Raw genomic sequence first — 18,013 nt, 5'->3', positions numbered from 1 at the left:
TTAAACCAAGGAGCTTCCACACAACAGAAGAAACTCTTGACAATAAACAGATAATCTACAGAATGGGAGAAAATATCTGCAAACTATGCATCTGACAAAGGACTAATATCCAGAATCTATAAGGGATTTAAATGAATCAACAAGAAAAAAGGAAATAACCTCATTAAAAAGTGGCAAAGGACAAGAACAGACATTTCTCAAAAGATGATAACAAGCAGCAAACAAACATAAGAAAAAGTGCTCAGCATGACTAAACACCAGAGAGATATAAATCAAAACCACAATGAGATGCCGTCTCCCACCAGTGAGAATGGCTATTACTAAAATGTCAAAAAATAACAGATGTCACAGAGGTTGTGAAGACAAGGAAATGCTTATACACTGTTGGTGGGAATGCAAACTAGTCCAGCCACTGTGGAGAGCAGTTTGGAGATTTCCCAATGAACTAAAAATAGAAATGCCATTCAATCCAGCAATGCCATTAGTGGGTATATATTCAAAGGAAAATAAATCATTCTACCAAAAAGACACAGGCACTCATATGTTCATCACAGCACTATTTGCAATAGCAAAGACATGGAATAAACCTAGATGTCCATCAACAGTGGACTGGATAAAGAAAATGTGGTACAAATACCCCATGGAATGCCACAACACCATAAAAAGAATGAAGTCATGTCCTTTGCAGAAACATGGATGCAGCTAGAGAGTGTTATTCCATATGCAGAAACAGAAAATCTAATATCACCTGTTCTCACAAGTAGGAGCTAAATCTTGGGTTCACATAAAGATGGGTAGAAACTGGGGACTCCAAAAGGAGGGAGGGAGAGGAACAAGGGCTGAAAAACTTACTGTTGGATACTATGTTCAGCTTCTGGGTTACGAGATTAACAGAAGCCCAAACCTCAGCCCCACTCAATATGCCCTTGTAACAAACCTGTCATGTATCCCTTGAATCTAAAATTAAAATGGATTTTTTTTTTAAAAAGAAAAAAACTATAAGCAGTCACGTGCGGTGGCTCACGCCTGTAATTCCAGCACTTTGGGAAGCTGATGAGGGTGGATCATGAGGTCAGGAGTCCGAGACCAGCCTGGCCAACATAGTGAAACACCATCTCTACTAAAAATACAAAAATTAGCTGGGCGTGGTGGCGGGTGCCTGTAATCCCAGCTACTCAGGAGGTTGAGTCAGGAGAATCACTTGAACCCGGGAGGTGGAGGTTGCAGTGAGCCGAGACTGCGTCACTGCACTCCAGCCTGGGTTACAGAGCGAGATTTCATCTCAAAAAACAAAACAAAAAAACGAAAAAAAAAAAAACAAAAAACAAAAAACAAAAAACCTTACAAGCCTATCTATTCTAGAAAACTGTATAACTAATTGTATAACTAATGACTTTAAAAGAATTATGCTGACCTTATAATGGTTTCTATCCTATTACAATAATTATGCTACACTATTAAGATGACCTTTTCATGTAATAATTCTTATATGAAGAAGTATAAGTGGAAGAAATACATAAAAGGGATATGCATGCAATTATTTGGTAATAAGTAAAACAGTAACTATGTTAAATTAAAAATATACAATAGACATATTCCTTGGCATTATACAATAGCTAAGTTTCTGCAAGTCTGGATTTATTTTGACTGCACTGTAGTAGCATCTTCCAAACCATGTAATACTATTGTTTTCACTAGATTAATAATTTAATTGAATATAGTTTAAAATGTCCTTCACTTGGAAACTACCACTTTATTAGACATACACTCTGTTTAGACATACGCTCTGCCGTTTTATTTTTAACTTTAACTTATTTGATTAACTTATTTTTCACCTGTTTGATTACACAACATGTTTTTTACAATAGACTACAAAAACAATAGTGTTTCACTGAACCCAGTTTGAAAAACGCAATACTGGGAAACGCATGCTTTCAAAAATGAATGAGTTTCTTTCTCAACAAAACCTAGATTGTGTATCTTGTATCAGAGAGAGAAATAAGCTCATTTAAATGTTAAATGAAAAGAAATGATTAAATACAGTTACACAGACTATGTTGCCAAAGATACAAAATTATCCAATGTGCCAAAACGAGGAAAATCTGACTAAATCTCAAAGGAAAATACAATCAACAGATACCAACCTCAAGATGACCCAGGTGTTCATACTGTCAGATAACATCTTTAGAAAAGCTGCTATCATAACTATGCTCCATGATATGAACAAAAGTACATTAAGAAGGAATGAAAAAATCAGAAATCCCAGAAAGGATTCTGGGAAGATAGCAGAGTAGAAAGAATCAGGGGTCTATTTCCCCATCTAGACAATTGTACTAGCAGAATCTGTTGGAAACTTTGGGGTCTACTGCTGGGCTTACAACTTCCAAAGAAAGGCATGGAGCTTACATTACAGTTAATTTTGGTCAATGTCAGCTCTTAGCAGATTAGCAGCTACCTATCCCCCACTCCCGGCCCTGTGGCAGGCAGCTGTGCGTGTGCTTCTGGAGCAACCTGCACGCAGCCTGCAGGAGCCAAAGTGAGCCAACCTCCCAATCTCCTCACCTTCCAAATATAAAGGATCTGTGCTCTGATCCCTGATTACTGCTTCTGATCACACAGGTGCAAACAAAGAAGCAGGAGGCCATTGTTGAGCCTCTGTCCCCGCACTGTAGTTGCCCCTCCTTATCTGGTTGAAGTGACAGCTGGGGGATTAAATGGCCAGAGCCCTCTTTTTTCCATGATTCCTTTTAATCTTTCCCACCTTTTGGGAGCCAGACATTAAAGATGAGGACATTTAAAAGCAACTGCATAGATCGGGAAAATCAGAAAGTGACCACGCGTACCCAGGGAAAAGTGCAGGCTGAAAAATGCCCTGAGAAGACCTTAAGTTTACACTTCAGGCTTATCCTTGGCGCAAAGATAAACTACAAAAATAAAAAAACAATAAATAAAAACAATAAAAAAACCCCTCAGCAAACCCTTGAGATGAGGGAGAATGTGATTTCCGGAATTACATTGTTAAATTCAAATGTCCACTTTTCAAAATAAAAAAGAAAGAAAATCACAAGACATACAAAGAAACAAAAGTTTGCACCATTCAAAGGATAAAGATAAATCAATCCAAATTATCCCTGAAAAAGACCTGATGGCAGAGTCAAGATGAAGGATTTGTAAATTTTGTTTTAAATATGCTCAAAGAACTAAAGAAAGGAAGCCAAGAAAACAATGTACAGACAAAATGGCAATATTAATAAAGAGATAGAAAACCTGAAAAGAAATCAAAAAGAAGCTGAAAAATACAATAACTGAAAAGAACTGAAAAATACAATAACATTAAAAAATGCACTAAAAGAATTTAAAGACAGATGTAAGGAGGCAAAAGAATGAATCCATGAACTTGAAGATGGATCAGAAAGTATCAAGTCTAGAGAACAGAAAAAGAAAAATGGAAGAAAAGTGAAGAGAGCCTCAGGAAGCCGTGAAACACCATCAAGCAGACCAAATACGCATTATGGAAGTCCAAGAAGAAAAAGAGAGAAAGGAACAGAGAGGATATTTTTTAAAAATAATGGCTGAAAGCTTGTCCAATTTGATGAAAGATGTGAACGTTAACATCCAAGAAGCTTAATGAACTCAAAATGATGTTAATCCAAAGAGACCTACATCAAGACACATTACAATCAAACTTTTGAAAGACAAAGTCAAAGAGAGAATACTGACATCAGCAAGAAAGAAGCAACTGGTCACACAGAAGAAATGCTCAATAAGAATCTCTGCAGATTTCTTGTCACAAATTTGGGAGGCCAGAAGGCAGCGGTCTGATATATTCAAAGTGCTGAAACAAAATAAAATGTCAATCAATAATTCTATATTCAGTAAAACTATCCTTTGACTATGAGGGAAAAATTATAACATTCTAGATATAGTAAAGCTGGAAAAATTTATTATCACTAGATCTGTACAGCAAGAAATGCTCAAGAGAGTCCTGCAGGATGAAACAACAGGACATTAGACCATAACTCAAAGTTGTATGAAGAAATAAAGACCTGAGCACATCAGCCACTTTAACTCTTAGAATCAGCCTCTCTCACTTGACGAAGACAAGGCAAATTCTCTTTGTGATCAAGAAAAACCAAGGTCCCCAAAGATCATCTGAGGCAGGAGAGCACAGCCTCAGGGTACAAAAAGCTCAGTTACTTTCCTGGAATGGGAAGGGAAGTACACTTCTTTTTACTTAATTTTCTGATTTTTTTTTTTTTTAGCCATAGAGAAAATAACAAAAACAAATATCTTGATCTATATAGAAACTGTCTTTCTATATCATTGTTGTATAACGGTAATATAACCCTATTTTTATTCTCATTATATTTATATCCATATAGACCATAAAAATGTATGGGAAAAGTGTCAGCTAACATTTTAATGTGAAACAAATTAAACTTTAGTAGCTTGAAACTCTAATTACTAATATTCATAATTCTTTTGGCCTAGGTTGATTTGTCTAATAGTTACACTTAGATATCAGGCAAATCTGACTAGACCCACGTGTTGGACCCATTAATGTGTCTGATTGTTGGAAAACTGGTTTTGAAAGAGTTTCCCTAGAATGTATGACTACGGGTGGAATTTCTGGACTAATTATATTAGACATTGCAAATTGCTTTCCATTGAAATTATACCAAATTGTATTAATATAGTATATAATAGTTATTATTTTTTCAAATGCTCATCAACATTTGATACTGTCAAACTTTTTCATTAGAGATGAAAAAGTATCTTACTGATGTCTTATTTCCATTTTCTTGCTTACTATTGAGAATACACACTTTTTCTTGTATTTATTGGGCATACAAGTTTACTTTTTTTGAGTTGCCTTGTTATATCTTTTGTTCATTTTTCCTTAGACTTGTCTCTTGATAAGTGTAAGAATTTTTCAATAGTCTAGGTCCTGTTTTTCTGAGGGCCCAGGTATTGCAACTTTCTTTTTCTAGCTTCTGGTTTATCTTTTAAATGTGTGTAGGTGCCTTTTTAAAAAACTGAACATAATTATTCAATTTGTAATAAAAATTATCAATGTTAACAAAGATAAAGAATCTCAAAAAAGAACTATTAATGAAAATTCTAGAAGTGAAAATTATGACATTAGAAATAAAATATTTTCATTTAAGAGGTTGAATAAAAGAATAAAGATGGCAAAAGAAACAATCAGTGAAAGTACACAATATGATAAACAGAAAGAAAGAAATGATGGAAAATCTAATGAACAGAATCTCAGGGACTTGAGAAAAAGTACTCAAGATGTAACATGTATGTCATTAGTAAACCAGAGAGGAGAGAAACCGGGAGAACAGAGTACAAAAGAATATTTTCAGGTTGAAGGACGAAAGATGGAAAAACTCTCAAATGTGGTGAAAAATCGTAATTATAATCAGTAAGTCCATCAAACTCAATCAGAATACAAGAAAGCCATGCCTACTTATATTATAATAAAACTGATTAAAACCCAATAAAAAGAAAACCCTAAAGGCCGTAGAGGGGGAAAAATGACAATTTATATATTAATACAAAGTAACAATGATGGCAGACCTATCATCAGAGACAAGGTAGATCAGAGGTAATTGGGATATCTTTATTATGCTGAAAGAAAAAAACTGTCACTCCAGACTTCTATATCCAATTTTAAAACGTTCTTCAAAAAAATGAAGGTGAGATAAAAAAAATTCTAAGATGAAAGAAAATCAAGAAAATTCATCACTGAAAAGATGTGTTTTCAAAATATATTACAGATACTTCCTTAGGCTGAAGAAAAAGGATATAAAATGATACTGGAGGGAAACTTGGTCTTAACAAAGGAAGAGCTTCAGAAATGGGGGAAATGTAGCTAAATGTAAAAAAAAAAATCTATATTTAAATGTTTAATTATTTAAAATATAATCACATACAGATGCTACTCACATCACAACAAAATCATTAAATGGAGCAGGAGAGGCAGCAAAAAGCCATATATGGAGTGAAGGTTTCTATATTTTATATGAAAATTCCATCTAAGTAGAGTATAAAAGGTTAGGAATATACATTGTGATTCTTAGAACAACTGAAAATACATAACACAAAGAGATGCAGCTAAAAAAAAGCAATAGAAATAAAATTTAAAACAAAGCAAAAAAATCCCATGTAAATAAAAAGGTAGAAAAGAAGAATTAGAGGGACAAAAAATGACAGACCTAAATCCAACTATAACAATAATTACAATAAATGTTGACAGTCTAAATGCTCCAAGAAAGTAAAGATTATTACAATGAATAAAAAACACAGACCCAAAAGCATGCTGTCTATGAGAGATGCAATTCAAACACAAAGACACAGGAAAGTTGAAAGCACACAGATAGAACTAGAAAAAAAAACATGCAAACAGTAAGTATCAAAAGAAAAGAATAGCTATTTAAATATCAGTTAAAACAAACTTCAAGACAAAGAGTATTACCAAAGTGAAGAAGAATATTTCATACTGATAAAAAGCAACATCCAAGAGAAAAAACCATTCCAAATATGCATGTGCCTAATATACTACCTAGCACTGATCTTAGCAAACTGCATGACAGTTAGCTTTCTGGAAATATTTTTCAATGAAAGAAATAATGAGTAAAAGGAGGTAAGTTATATATGTCTCTTTCTTTTGTTTTCATTTCAGTTTGATGGGCATCTGAGCGTGCTATAAGAAAGGAGGGATGGGAGAAAGAAACTAGTACAAAGTGAGAAGAGCTCTTTGACTGGAACATCAGAGGAGGGTACAGAGATTGTGACAGAATTTTTTAGATAAAGAGAAAATGGTAGTGACAAATGAGGAAACAATGGTAAACACAAATCAGATGGCTTAATGTTCCTATATTTGTGAGTTGGGAATCCAGGAGAACGCATGGAAAAGAAGGTGGCATCCCATGTTGCCTAAACATTCTACCATCCTGAGCTCCCATTTCAAATGGCTCATTCATTCAACAGTCATTGAATGGGATGAAATAGCACAGAAAGCATATAAAACTTCTATTATAGTTACACTTGGTTCCTAGACTTCCCTTACCTGATACAGTATGAATGAAAAGAGGTAGTCTGAATCCCAGTCCCCTTAGTAATAGCAACCATATTGGTTTCATACAGTTGAAACTACAACTTCTGGTATACCCTTGTGTGATTTGGGGTGATAGAGGAGGGACAGAACATGTAAACACATACTCACGTCATGTGGAAATGAAATCGTGGCCTGTTTTAATTGAGCTATTACATCGCTATAAAGTATGGGGAGAGTCTGCAGGAAGTAGGCAGGCCTCCAGCCAAGGTACGCCACAGATGTGCCCTCATACAGCACGCTGCCTTATTCCCATTAGTCATGCATAAACATGCAGTCTGTTAGCAACTGAAAACATGGAAAAACTTGTTCTGCTTTGTGCACCAAAAAATAAACTACAACTAGTTCTGTAATCTTACGGCCATCTTGGGTTCATCACGGTATGCATTATGTAGCATAAACTGAGAAAAGGAAGCTCAAGTTTCTTTTCAGTCCAGCGGACACTCAAAAGATTCAAAGTAATATGGGAAATGGAAAGAGCTTCCTTAGCAATTCAAGGGGCTCCTGGGGCAATCATGTCTGAAATTACATCAACAAGAAGGAAACAAATCTACTCAGTTTGCCCTAAAATAGAATGTCACTGTTTGAATTTAAACCATTGTTGGAAACATTACACATAACCCGATCAGATTCTTGCTGGGATAGCAATGGTTAGCTCTATCCATGGGAAACGTATCACTTCTGAGTCTCTGCAGAAATATTTCTGAAACTGCCTTATTGTTAAGAAAGCTAGGTTTCCTTTTATACTATGTTTTTAAAAAGCAGAGCATTTGAACTGTAAATAATAACATTTTCATTTCTTTCAATTATAAAATAATACCAAGAGGAAAACATTGCTATTCTCAGGTCGTTGTTTAATTAAGTGGTAATTATTATGAATATGTTATACAAACCATTATGTTCAATATGGAATATAAAAATTCAGGTCATGTGCGGTGGCTCACCCCTGTCATCCCAGCACTCAGTAAGGTTGAGGAGGCTGGATCACTTGAGGTCAGGAGTTTGAGACCAGCTGAGCCAACATGGTGAAATCCAGTCGCTCCTAAAAATACAAAAATTAGCCAGGTGTTGTGGTGGGCGCCTGTAATCCCAGCTATTCTGGAAGCTGGGGTAGGAGAACTTGAACCTGGGAGGCAGAGGTTGCAGTGAGCCAAGATCGTGCCACTGCACTCCAACTTGGGTGACAGAGTGAGACTCTGTCTCAAAAAAAAAAATTTCAACTAATAAGGAATTTGTAGTTAAGTGAGAAGATAAGACATATGCATATATAAAGATAATATAAAGCAAAAAGTGGGAAATTCCCAGGAAAGGAAGAAAGGAGCACTATAAGATTTCTACAATGTCTTACATAGACCGCAGCGGTCCCTAACCTTTTTGGCACCAGGGACCAGTTTTCTGGACAACAACTTTTCCACAGACCTGGGGTTGGGGGGATGGTTTGGTGATGAAATTGTTCCACCTCAGATCATCAGGCATTAGATTCTCATAAAGAGCATGCAACCTAGATCCCGTGCATGTGCAGTTCACAGCAGGATTTGCACTTCTAGCTCCTATGATAAGGAAATGCCACCACAGATCCAACAGGAGGTGGAGCTCAGTCAGTAACCCTTGCTCACCAGTGGCTCACCTTCCGCTGTGTGGCCCAGTTCCTAACAGGCCACAGGATGGTACTGATCCTTGGCCTAGGGGTTGGGGACCCCTGATATACAGGACATTTAGGGAAGAACTGTGCCAAATACTACTTAATTCTAGGTTCTGGAGATACTGCTGTGGATAAAACAACTATTTTTGCCTTCCCAGGACTCATTTTTAAATAGATATTAATCAGGAATTTGCATATATGTATTATTGGCATATAAAGTATATACAATGACCTGTTATTGTTCGTAATGGATTCTTCAAGTCCTGTACTGCAGAGGGCTAACCTGGTACTACCTAAACTAATAATTGTGAATCACACACTCACAAAATAATTATTCTCTTGACACGATGAACATTAAAGTTTAAGAACAGCAGCAATAAAAATTTTAAAAAACCACATGTTTAACCAGAGCCAGCTGGTATACTATACACTGACTGTTTACACCCCACCCTCAGTTCCACAGGTTGAAACCTTATGCCCAGGATGATGATGTTAAGGTAGGGCCTTTTGGAAGCAATTAGGTCATGAAAGCAGAGCCCTCGTGAATGAGATTAGTGCCCTTGTAAAAGAGACCTCAAGCAGCTCCCTTGTTCCTTCTACCATGTGAGGTTACAGCAAGAACGTCACAGTCTGTGAACCTGGAAGAGGGCCCTCACCGGATCCCAAATCTGCCAGTGTTGGAATTCTCAGTCTCCAAAACTGCGAGAAATAAATTTCATAAGCCACTTAGGCTATGGTATTCCATGATGGCAGCCCAAACGGACAAAGACACAGTACTTGTTCTACTTTCATGAAGTAAGGTAAGATTCTGGGTAGCTATGTAGTTTCTCCTGAGTCATAAATTTACATCTTGTGAAATTACTTTACTTTGAAAGGCTAAATACTCCCATACAAATTTTTTTTTTTTTTTTTTTTTTTGAGATGGAGTCTCACCCTGTCACCAGGCTGGAGTGCAGTGATGCAATCTCAGCTCACAGCAACCTCTGCCTCCCAGATTCAAGCAATTCTCCTGCCTTAGCCTCCTGAGTAGCTGGGATTACAGGCGCCCAGGCCACCACATCTAGCTTGTGTTTGTATTTTTAGTAGAGATGGGGTGTCACCATGTTGGCCAGGCTGGTCTCGAACTCCTGACCTCGTGATCCGCCTGCCTTGGCCTCCCAAAGTGCTGGGATTACAGGTATGAGCCACCGCTCCCAGCCCAAATAAAATATTACAAATCAGCATAAAATAAACATCCCTCATATAGTTGTCTTCAATTTTCTGGATACATTTCTACACATGAATACATCAAGTTTAAATAAGACATTCATTCCTAGATGCACATACATACATATAGATACACACACATACCATGAATACACCAAATGTATATATGTAATATATATGTGCAAGATAGATAGATACACACACACCAACATCTTAAATCATTATGACCTGCTGAAGAAATTACTTTCCTCTAGTATTTCCTCATTTCTTCCATATGGCCCTCCTGGTTGGAAGAGGGTTAGTATGAAAGGCTCAAGAGAAATGAAAACTCTCTGTACCTCCCAATGGTTATATTTTAAATACCAATTTCACTGGAACATAAATACACTAAATATATGATTTACTTTTTCCAGTTTTCCCTTTGCATAGTGACAACTATATAATAAATCACTCAAACCTTCCCTCTCAATCTTTGTTTATGACTCAGTTTCACAGAATGCTTATGTTCACCATGCTTAATCGGTACCAATTCTACACTCAGCCCACAGATTCTGTACAATGCACCATGAGAAATGTTTTGTCTTACATCGGTCTCAATCTCACAGGTGAGACCACTGTATAACATATGTTTAAAAAGAACCAAACTCAAGAGTGGATGAGCAGGTTGAACACACAGTCCTCAAGGGAGTAATCTAGGAACAGAGTCTGCATTCTGCCTACCACATGGGTCTCCCCAGAGCCACGAATTATTTGACTTGAGACAGAAAAGTCAAGGACCAACTAAGGCCATGCCCCAAAGAGCAGAGGTTTAAATACCAGGCAGATCAAAGGCAAAAATAGAAATAAAGTTAAAAAAAAAAAAAGCACTCAAAGATATTAGACCTAAAATGGGACCATACTGAGACTTTATCCTACATATAATCAAAAGCACTGAAAACAACCTGCTTTATTACGACTTGAATCAATATTATTTAATGTCATGTTCTAGCTAAAGACATCTCATATCGCACTTCCCAATGGCACTAAATGTATTGTGCTATGGTTATTCTCCTCCAATACCTTATTCCCTTTTGCTACCACCTTTATAGAAAACAAAAAGTACTACATAAAAGAAAAGCTAAATGTCCTGCCACTTAGTGAAATAAACCGTAGCAGTATAGAGAAACAGAGGTAGAATGAACTAAATCCCAGCTATACTACATCACTAGCTATGTGACCCTAAGTAAGTCATCTAACCACTCCAACTTTCCTCATGTAAAACAGGGGTGATAATAATAGCATCTGATCACCATTCATCAGAGAAATGCAAACCAAAACCACAGTGAGCTATGACTTCACATCTGTTGGCATGGCTACTAGCAGAGAGATAGCAGGTGTTGGTGAAGATGTGGAAAAAACGGAGCCCTGGAACACTGTTGGTAGGAATGTAAATTGGTACAGCCATTAGAGAAAGCGGTGTAGGTGTTGCTCAAAATATTAAAGACAGAACTACCATATGATCCAGCAATTCTACTTCTGGGTATCCATCCAAAGGAAATGAAAAGCATGTTGAAGAGATATCTGTACTTTCATGTTCACTGCAGCACTACTCATAAGAGACAAGATATAAAACCAATCAAAGTGTCCATCAACAGATGAATGGATAAAGAAAATGTGGTACATGTACACAGTGGAATATTATTCAGCCATAAAAAAGAAAGCAATCCTGCCATTTGCAACATCATGGATGAACCTGGAGGGCATTATGCTAAGTGAAATAAGCTAGACACAGAAAGACAAATAAGGAATCTAAAAAACTTGAACTCATAGAAACAGAGAGCATAATGGTGGTTGCCCAGGGGTGGGAGGTAGGGAAAATAGGGAGATATTGGTCAAAAGGTACAAACTTTCAGTTATAAGATGAGTAACTTGTAGAGATCTTATATATAAGCATGGGTGGTGATGGATGTGTTAATCTGATTGTGGTAATCAATGTGTATATCAAATCAGCAAGAATATATTCAACACATACACCTGGAATGTCTTCAATCTTTTTCAATTAAATATTTTAAAATTTTAAGTGTGTGTGAGTGAGAGTGTGTGTCTGTGTGCGTGTGTCTGTGTGCATAGTGCACAGAACAATGCTTGGCTCAAATTAGCCCCCACATCAGTACCGATTATTATTTAATTAAAAAAAATCATGAATTACCTTATAGGCAACATGATTTTATTCACAATTTTTCAAACCACACATTTGTTTGATATGTTCCTAGAAAGTATTGCAACAAACGCCTACTTAGGCAAATTCACTACACTCAGATCAAATGTCTTTAGAGGACCTTAAAGCAAAGAGCCTATAGGTGCACATAGATATGTACTGTGTACACATTATATACTCACACATAAAATTCCTTCTATTACTCACATTCTCATAGAGAGCTTGAAGGGTCTCCAGGTCAACCACAGAATTATCCAAGTTCACAACAGCTGTGGAAAAAAAAAAAGAAGAATATAAATTGCTATAAGCCACCTGTGCAAAGATGTTTGACCATCTCAGGCAGCAGGCTCATGGGCCAGCAGCCAGAGGAAGTAGGGGCTTTAACTTCAACGTTTCCCCTTGCCCCCACTGCAAAGCCTGCAGCAGGAATTTCACTGGGCCAGGTGTCAAGTGTTAAAGCTTTCACTTGCTCCACAAATACTAAATCCCATGAAAATGGCCCAGGCAAAGGTCAGAGAGAAACTGTGAGGTCTGTTTTTCAAGCCCAACTGAATGAATTTGAAAAATCTGCTTCATACCAGCAAAGTAAGCAAATCACTCCGGTGAGTGCTACATCCCAGTTTTATGCCAATATACGTTTAAATTTGCCAGTTTATCTAGAACATTTGACAAAGGTGAAATCTAATCATTAAACGGATGGACTTAGTGTAAAAATGATGGGTGCATTTCCTGTTATAATTCCTCAAAATATTAAAATCAAAGGATGACTCTTTTATATTGGTAGTGATATTAGCACAGATCCTACCTTAAAAATCCATCCTTAAAATATATACTACCCATGGTTATACAAGGAAGAAGCAAGATAGATCACAGACAAAACAGCAATATTTTCTTTATGCATTTGTTGCCTGGGGAAATTTGTACTGTATTTTGGAGTAGGGATGCGTTATTATTTGGTTTAGGCATAGGTTAATACAAATCATTCTGCATTTTCTACATGGATATTTGGTAGAAACAAGGTGAATTTGCCTTGATAGAATTTGTGCCAAGTAGCCAGTGAAGCTCTTGGGGAGTTAAAAATTTCCGGGACAAAAATCACCAAGTGAATAACAGAGGCATTTTACAATGTCTCTTCTCTCAAAGTTTCACATGAGACATTTTCTAGTTGACTCTGGCAAAACCCCAAGAAAGAATTTAAAAAGACAAGTGGGAAATGAAAGTATAGGATGGATGAGAAAACTAAACTAGGTAATTTAGCATTTGGATTTGGAGCTGGGAACAGAGCCCAGATTCACCCAAAAAATATTGTACCAAGTAGAATATGATACTTCTATCCTAATAATAATCCACTATCTCAATTTCCAAAAAAAAAAATCAGATCTGAAATACATATCTAAGAGTCTCTGACAGATCTTATTCTTTAGACCATATAAGGCAAACACATCATGAACTTTAATGTTTCAAAGTAGTAAAGGCAAAGTCCAACTACCTTTGACCATATTTCAAAAATTAATTAAAAGGGATTATCTAATAATTTTGCTGTGATAATATGTAACGAAATGCATAAAACCCGAGTAAAAACAGTAAATTTATGTATGGAATTATCTTCTTTTGATTTGTGCAGAGTCTAGCTCTTCAAGAAAATCTTGCAGTGAATCCAAAGGTTTCTGATTTTGGAATTCATTAGCTAGCTAATAATCCAGTAATTCTCTACATGATAAGAAAACTATAAAGGAAATGCAAGGGGTCAACTTGGTGTCAGATTTCATCCCCAGAACAAGGCAAAGAAACACAATAAAATTGTTCATGATCAATTCAAAGCTCATAAACTACACAATTGTCCTTTGACTTTATCCATTATTTTAAACCATACTATTATTCCCACAAGTTTTCCCCACATAAAACTTTACTTGTGAATATCATGAGGTTTCTCATCTTTCTATCTCATGCAATGTCATATACATGAGATTGAAAGAATATTAAGAAAGGTATCTCATGCAATGTCATATACATGAAATCAAAAGAACATTCTTAATAATGAATATCTTAATACACGTTATGTGCTCCTAAACAAGTTCTCAAAGGGTCCTAACTCATGAAATCTCATCCACAGAAAATCTCACTGGAAAGCAACACTGTTACTGTTTCGCCACATAATTTCCCCCTAGTTGGCATGAGAGAAGTTAACACAGTTCAAATGGGAATGAGCAGTTTTCAGGGCAAAATCTAATCATGCTTCTGTAGCCAAAAAGAAAGAAACATTACATACTGACAGATGAATGGATGCAGTGATCGAAATTCTAGATAGGAAATAAAGGTAAAAGAAGTAATTTGGGAAAGATTAAAATTATCGAAGTGCCATACTTCCTCCTCAATTTAAAAAGCACATGCTAACATTTCAGAAATCAGGACTTAGATCAAAATGTCTACATTAGATGTTTAGTAGTGTCTTCCAATGCTCCCTTCCTTAAAATCTGTGATTTGGTCAATGGTACATTTTCAACGGATGAAATTCTAAAATCAAGGAAATAAGATAAGCATTCCCAAATGTATTCAACAAACGTAAGGTGTTTCCTATACATCAGGGATTACACTAGTTTACTAGAAGGGTTAACAGTTACTTGAGTAATAATGGTTTGAAGTTGGAGCTATTTGGGTGGGAATGTGCTGAATAGCCCAGCCTTGAACGTCTGCAGACAACTGGTAATGCACAGAGAATGCCACGATCAGAGTTCTAGATCATGCTAAGAATGACTGAACGCATTTTTTATTTTTATTTTTTTGCTTATTTACTTATGTACTTACCTATTTACTTATTTATGTATTTATTTATTTAGGTGGCAACAAGATTCAAAGAAAAAACTTCTCAGAAATTTCTTGGTTCCAAGTCCAAAATTTCAGGCTTGTTTGGGAGGAAAGAACCTGGGTATTGAAATTATATCAAGGTGATAGTTCCTCCAAAGGGAAGATTATTATTATTATTATTATTTATTTATTTATTTTTTTTTTTTTTTAAGATGGAGTTTGGCTCTCTCGCCCAGGCTGGAGTGCAGTGGCGCGATCTCGGCTCACTACAAGCTCCGCCTCCCGGGTTCCCGCCATTCTCCTGCCTCAGCCTCCCGAGTAGCTGGGACTACAGGCGACCACCACCATGCCCGGCTAGGGAATATTATTTTCACAAGATACAGTTTCCTGATGTGGAACAAACATAGAACATGGAATCAAACTAAACTAAGTTGAATTTAAACTTTTATTTGCTGCTGCATTACTTCAAGTAAGTTACTTTTTAAAGTTTTAGTTCCTTTATGGGGCAGGGGCAAGGAAATAATGGAAAATATTAGCCAAGTTTTGGTTTGGGGTTTTCGTGGGGCTCAGAGGCAATAAGAAGTAAAAGGGTCTGACACGTAGTTGCTTCATGTTACTTCCGCATGTGAACTTTTCACATAAATTCAACTATTAGAACATCTTTCCTACTCAAGTAAGCCTTGTTATCAAGCCCAAGAAAATCTTGCTGAGAATAATGGTTTCCAGCTTCTTCCATGTCCCTGCAAAGGACACGAACTCATCCTTTTTTATGGCTGCATAGTATTGCCTGGTGTATATGTGCCACATTTTCTTAATCCAGTCTGTCACTGATGGACATTTGGGTTGGTTCTAAGTCTTCGCTATTGTGAATAGTGCCGCAATAAACATACATGTACTTGTGTTGACTTTTTTCTATTTGTGTCTTAGCTTCCTCGTGTATCCAAAAACAAACAAACAAACAAACAAAAACAAACCAAAAAAAACAAACAAAAAAACCATTCCAACTGTATCTACTGAGGGATGGAACCTTTACCTGAATGACAAACCATTGGAATGAAACAAGAGAGCCTGGGATAGAACTACCGGGGCTTGTTCATTATACTCTGTCTTATTTATTAGCATTTAAATGATTAAGCAGAAGACTAGATTTCAGATAAATCCAAAATTTAAAAGAATATTCAGTGATAAATGTTGAGTTCAGATTACTTTATCCTCTAATACTCAGCAAGGCGTTAATGTGATTATACTTCAGATTAGAGGTCAGATATCTCACACTCATTTCCTCCTCGCTGCTTTAAGAGTAACACCTATCCTTGTCTGGGACTCATTACAATCCCCACACCCACCCAACCCCTGCAGGTCTACAATGCAGTTTTAATCACTTTCTTAAAAATATATATAAATACTGCAGCCAACAGACACTTGAAAAAATGCTCATCGTCACTAACCATCAGAGAAATGCAAATCAAAACCTCAATGAGATACCATCTCACACCAGTTAGAATGGTGATCATTACAAAGTCAGGAAACAACAGGTGCTGGAGAGGATGTGGAGAGGAGAGGATGTGGAGAAATAGGAAGTTTTATACTGTTGGTGGGACTGTAAACTAGTTCAACCATTGTGGAAGACAGTGTGGTGATTCCTCAAGGATCTGGAACTAGAAATACCATTTGACCCAGCCATCCCATTACTGGGTATATACCCAAAGGATTATAAATCTTGCTACTATAAAGACACATGCACACATATGTTTATTGCGGCACTATTCACAATAGCAAAGACTTGGAACCAACCCAAATGTCCATCAATGACAGACTGGATTAAGAAAATGTGGCACATATACACCATGGAATACTATGCAGCCATAAAAAAGGATAAGCTCGTGTCCTTTGTAGGGACATGGATACAGCTGGAAACCATCATTCTCAGGAAACTTTCGCAAGAACAGAAAACCAAACACCTTATGTTCTCACTCATAGGTGGGAATTGAACAATGAGAACACTTGGACACAGGAAGGGGAACATCACACACCGGGGCCTGTTGTGGGGTGGGGGGAGGGGGGAGGGATAGCACTGGAAGATATAGCTAATGTAAATGACGAGTTGATGGGTGCAGCACACCAACATGGCACATGTATACATATGATACATATGTAACAAACCTGCACACTGTGCGCATGTACCCTAGAACATAAAGTATAATAAAAAATATATACATATATATAAATAATACAACTACGTTTAACCAGGAAGCATCTGTTCTGTTTGTGTGTGAGTGGATTCAAGGAGAAAGGTGTTGAGAGGAGCCACTGACTCTTTTTGTACATTAAAAGATTATTCACTTATTTGTCAAATATGCTAACTTTCCAGGATTAAAACAATGGAGATATTTCCCACTTCCTTTAAACAACCTACAAACCACCACGTGTTACTAATCACTCCAGCTGGACATAGTGGCTCACGCCTGTACGTAATCCCATCACTCTGGAAGGCCAAGGCAGGCGGATCACCTGAGGTCAGGAAAGACCAGCCTGGCCAACATGGTGAAACCCTGTCTCTACTAACAATACAAAAATTAGCCAGGCATGGTGGTGTGTGCCTGTAGTCCCAGCTACTTGGGAGGCTAAGGCAGGAGAATCACTTGAACATGGGAGGTGGAGGGTGCAGTGAGCCAAGATAGTGCCTCTGTACTCCAGCCTGGGTGACAGAGCCAGACTCTGTCTCAACAAACAAACAAACAAACAGACATCACTCCAGGCCAAAATAGATAGCAATTCTTGTCTACGATTTTATCAAATGCCAATGTCTAGATAGAGAGTAGAAGAGCATAGTAATCTTTCAGGCTTTCATGCCAATTAGCTGTGTGTCTTTGGTCAAGACACTAAACTTCTCTGAGACTTTATCAAGTGGGATAACTTTTGTTTATAGCATATGCTTATCATATAGAGAAAATAAGTAATTATATAGTAGAAAGATAATTCAGAAAGCCTTGGATTAATGGGTGTGATTAATTTTAAGGTGTATATTACCTGTAGGCAC

At 36.9% G+C, this 18,013-nt stretch overlaps 1 protein-coding gene across 2 annotated transcripts in view; it reads right to left on the bottom strand.

Annotated features, from left to right (window-relative positions):
* Window positions 1–18,013, bottom strand: part of FMN2 (formin 2) — a 399,343-nt gene that overhangs the window by 178,173 nt on the left and 203,157 nt on the right. For both annotated transcript variants that reach the window (XM_025363337.1, XM_025363416.1), the window contains exon 6: window positions 12,376–12,437. In XM_025363337.1, the coding sequence (XP_025219122.1) occupies window positions 12,376–12,437 (62 nt within the window). The remainder of the gene's footprint in view (window positions 1–12,375; window positions 12,438–18,013) is intronic.

The sequence above is a fragment of the Theropithecus gelada genome, chromosome 1 (assembly GCF_003255815.1).
Source record: "Theropithecus gelada isolate Dixy chromosome 1, Tgel_1.0, whole genome shotgun sequence".
Classification (NCBI taxonomy): domain Eukaryota; kingdom Metazoa; phylum Chordata; class Mammalia; order Primates; family Cercopithecidae; genus Theropithecus; species Theropithecus gelada.
The sequence above is the reverse complement of the archived record's forward strand: the minus strand, read 5'-3'. Positions and strand labels throughout refer to the sequence as shown.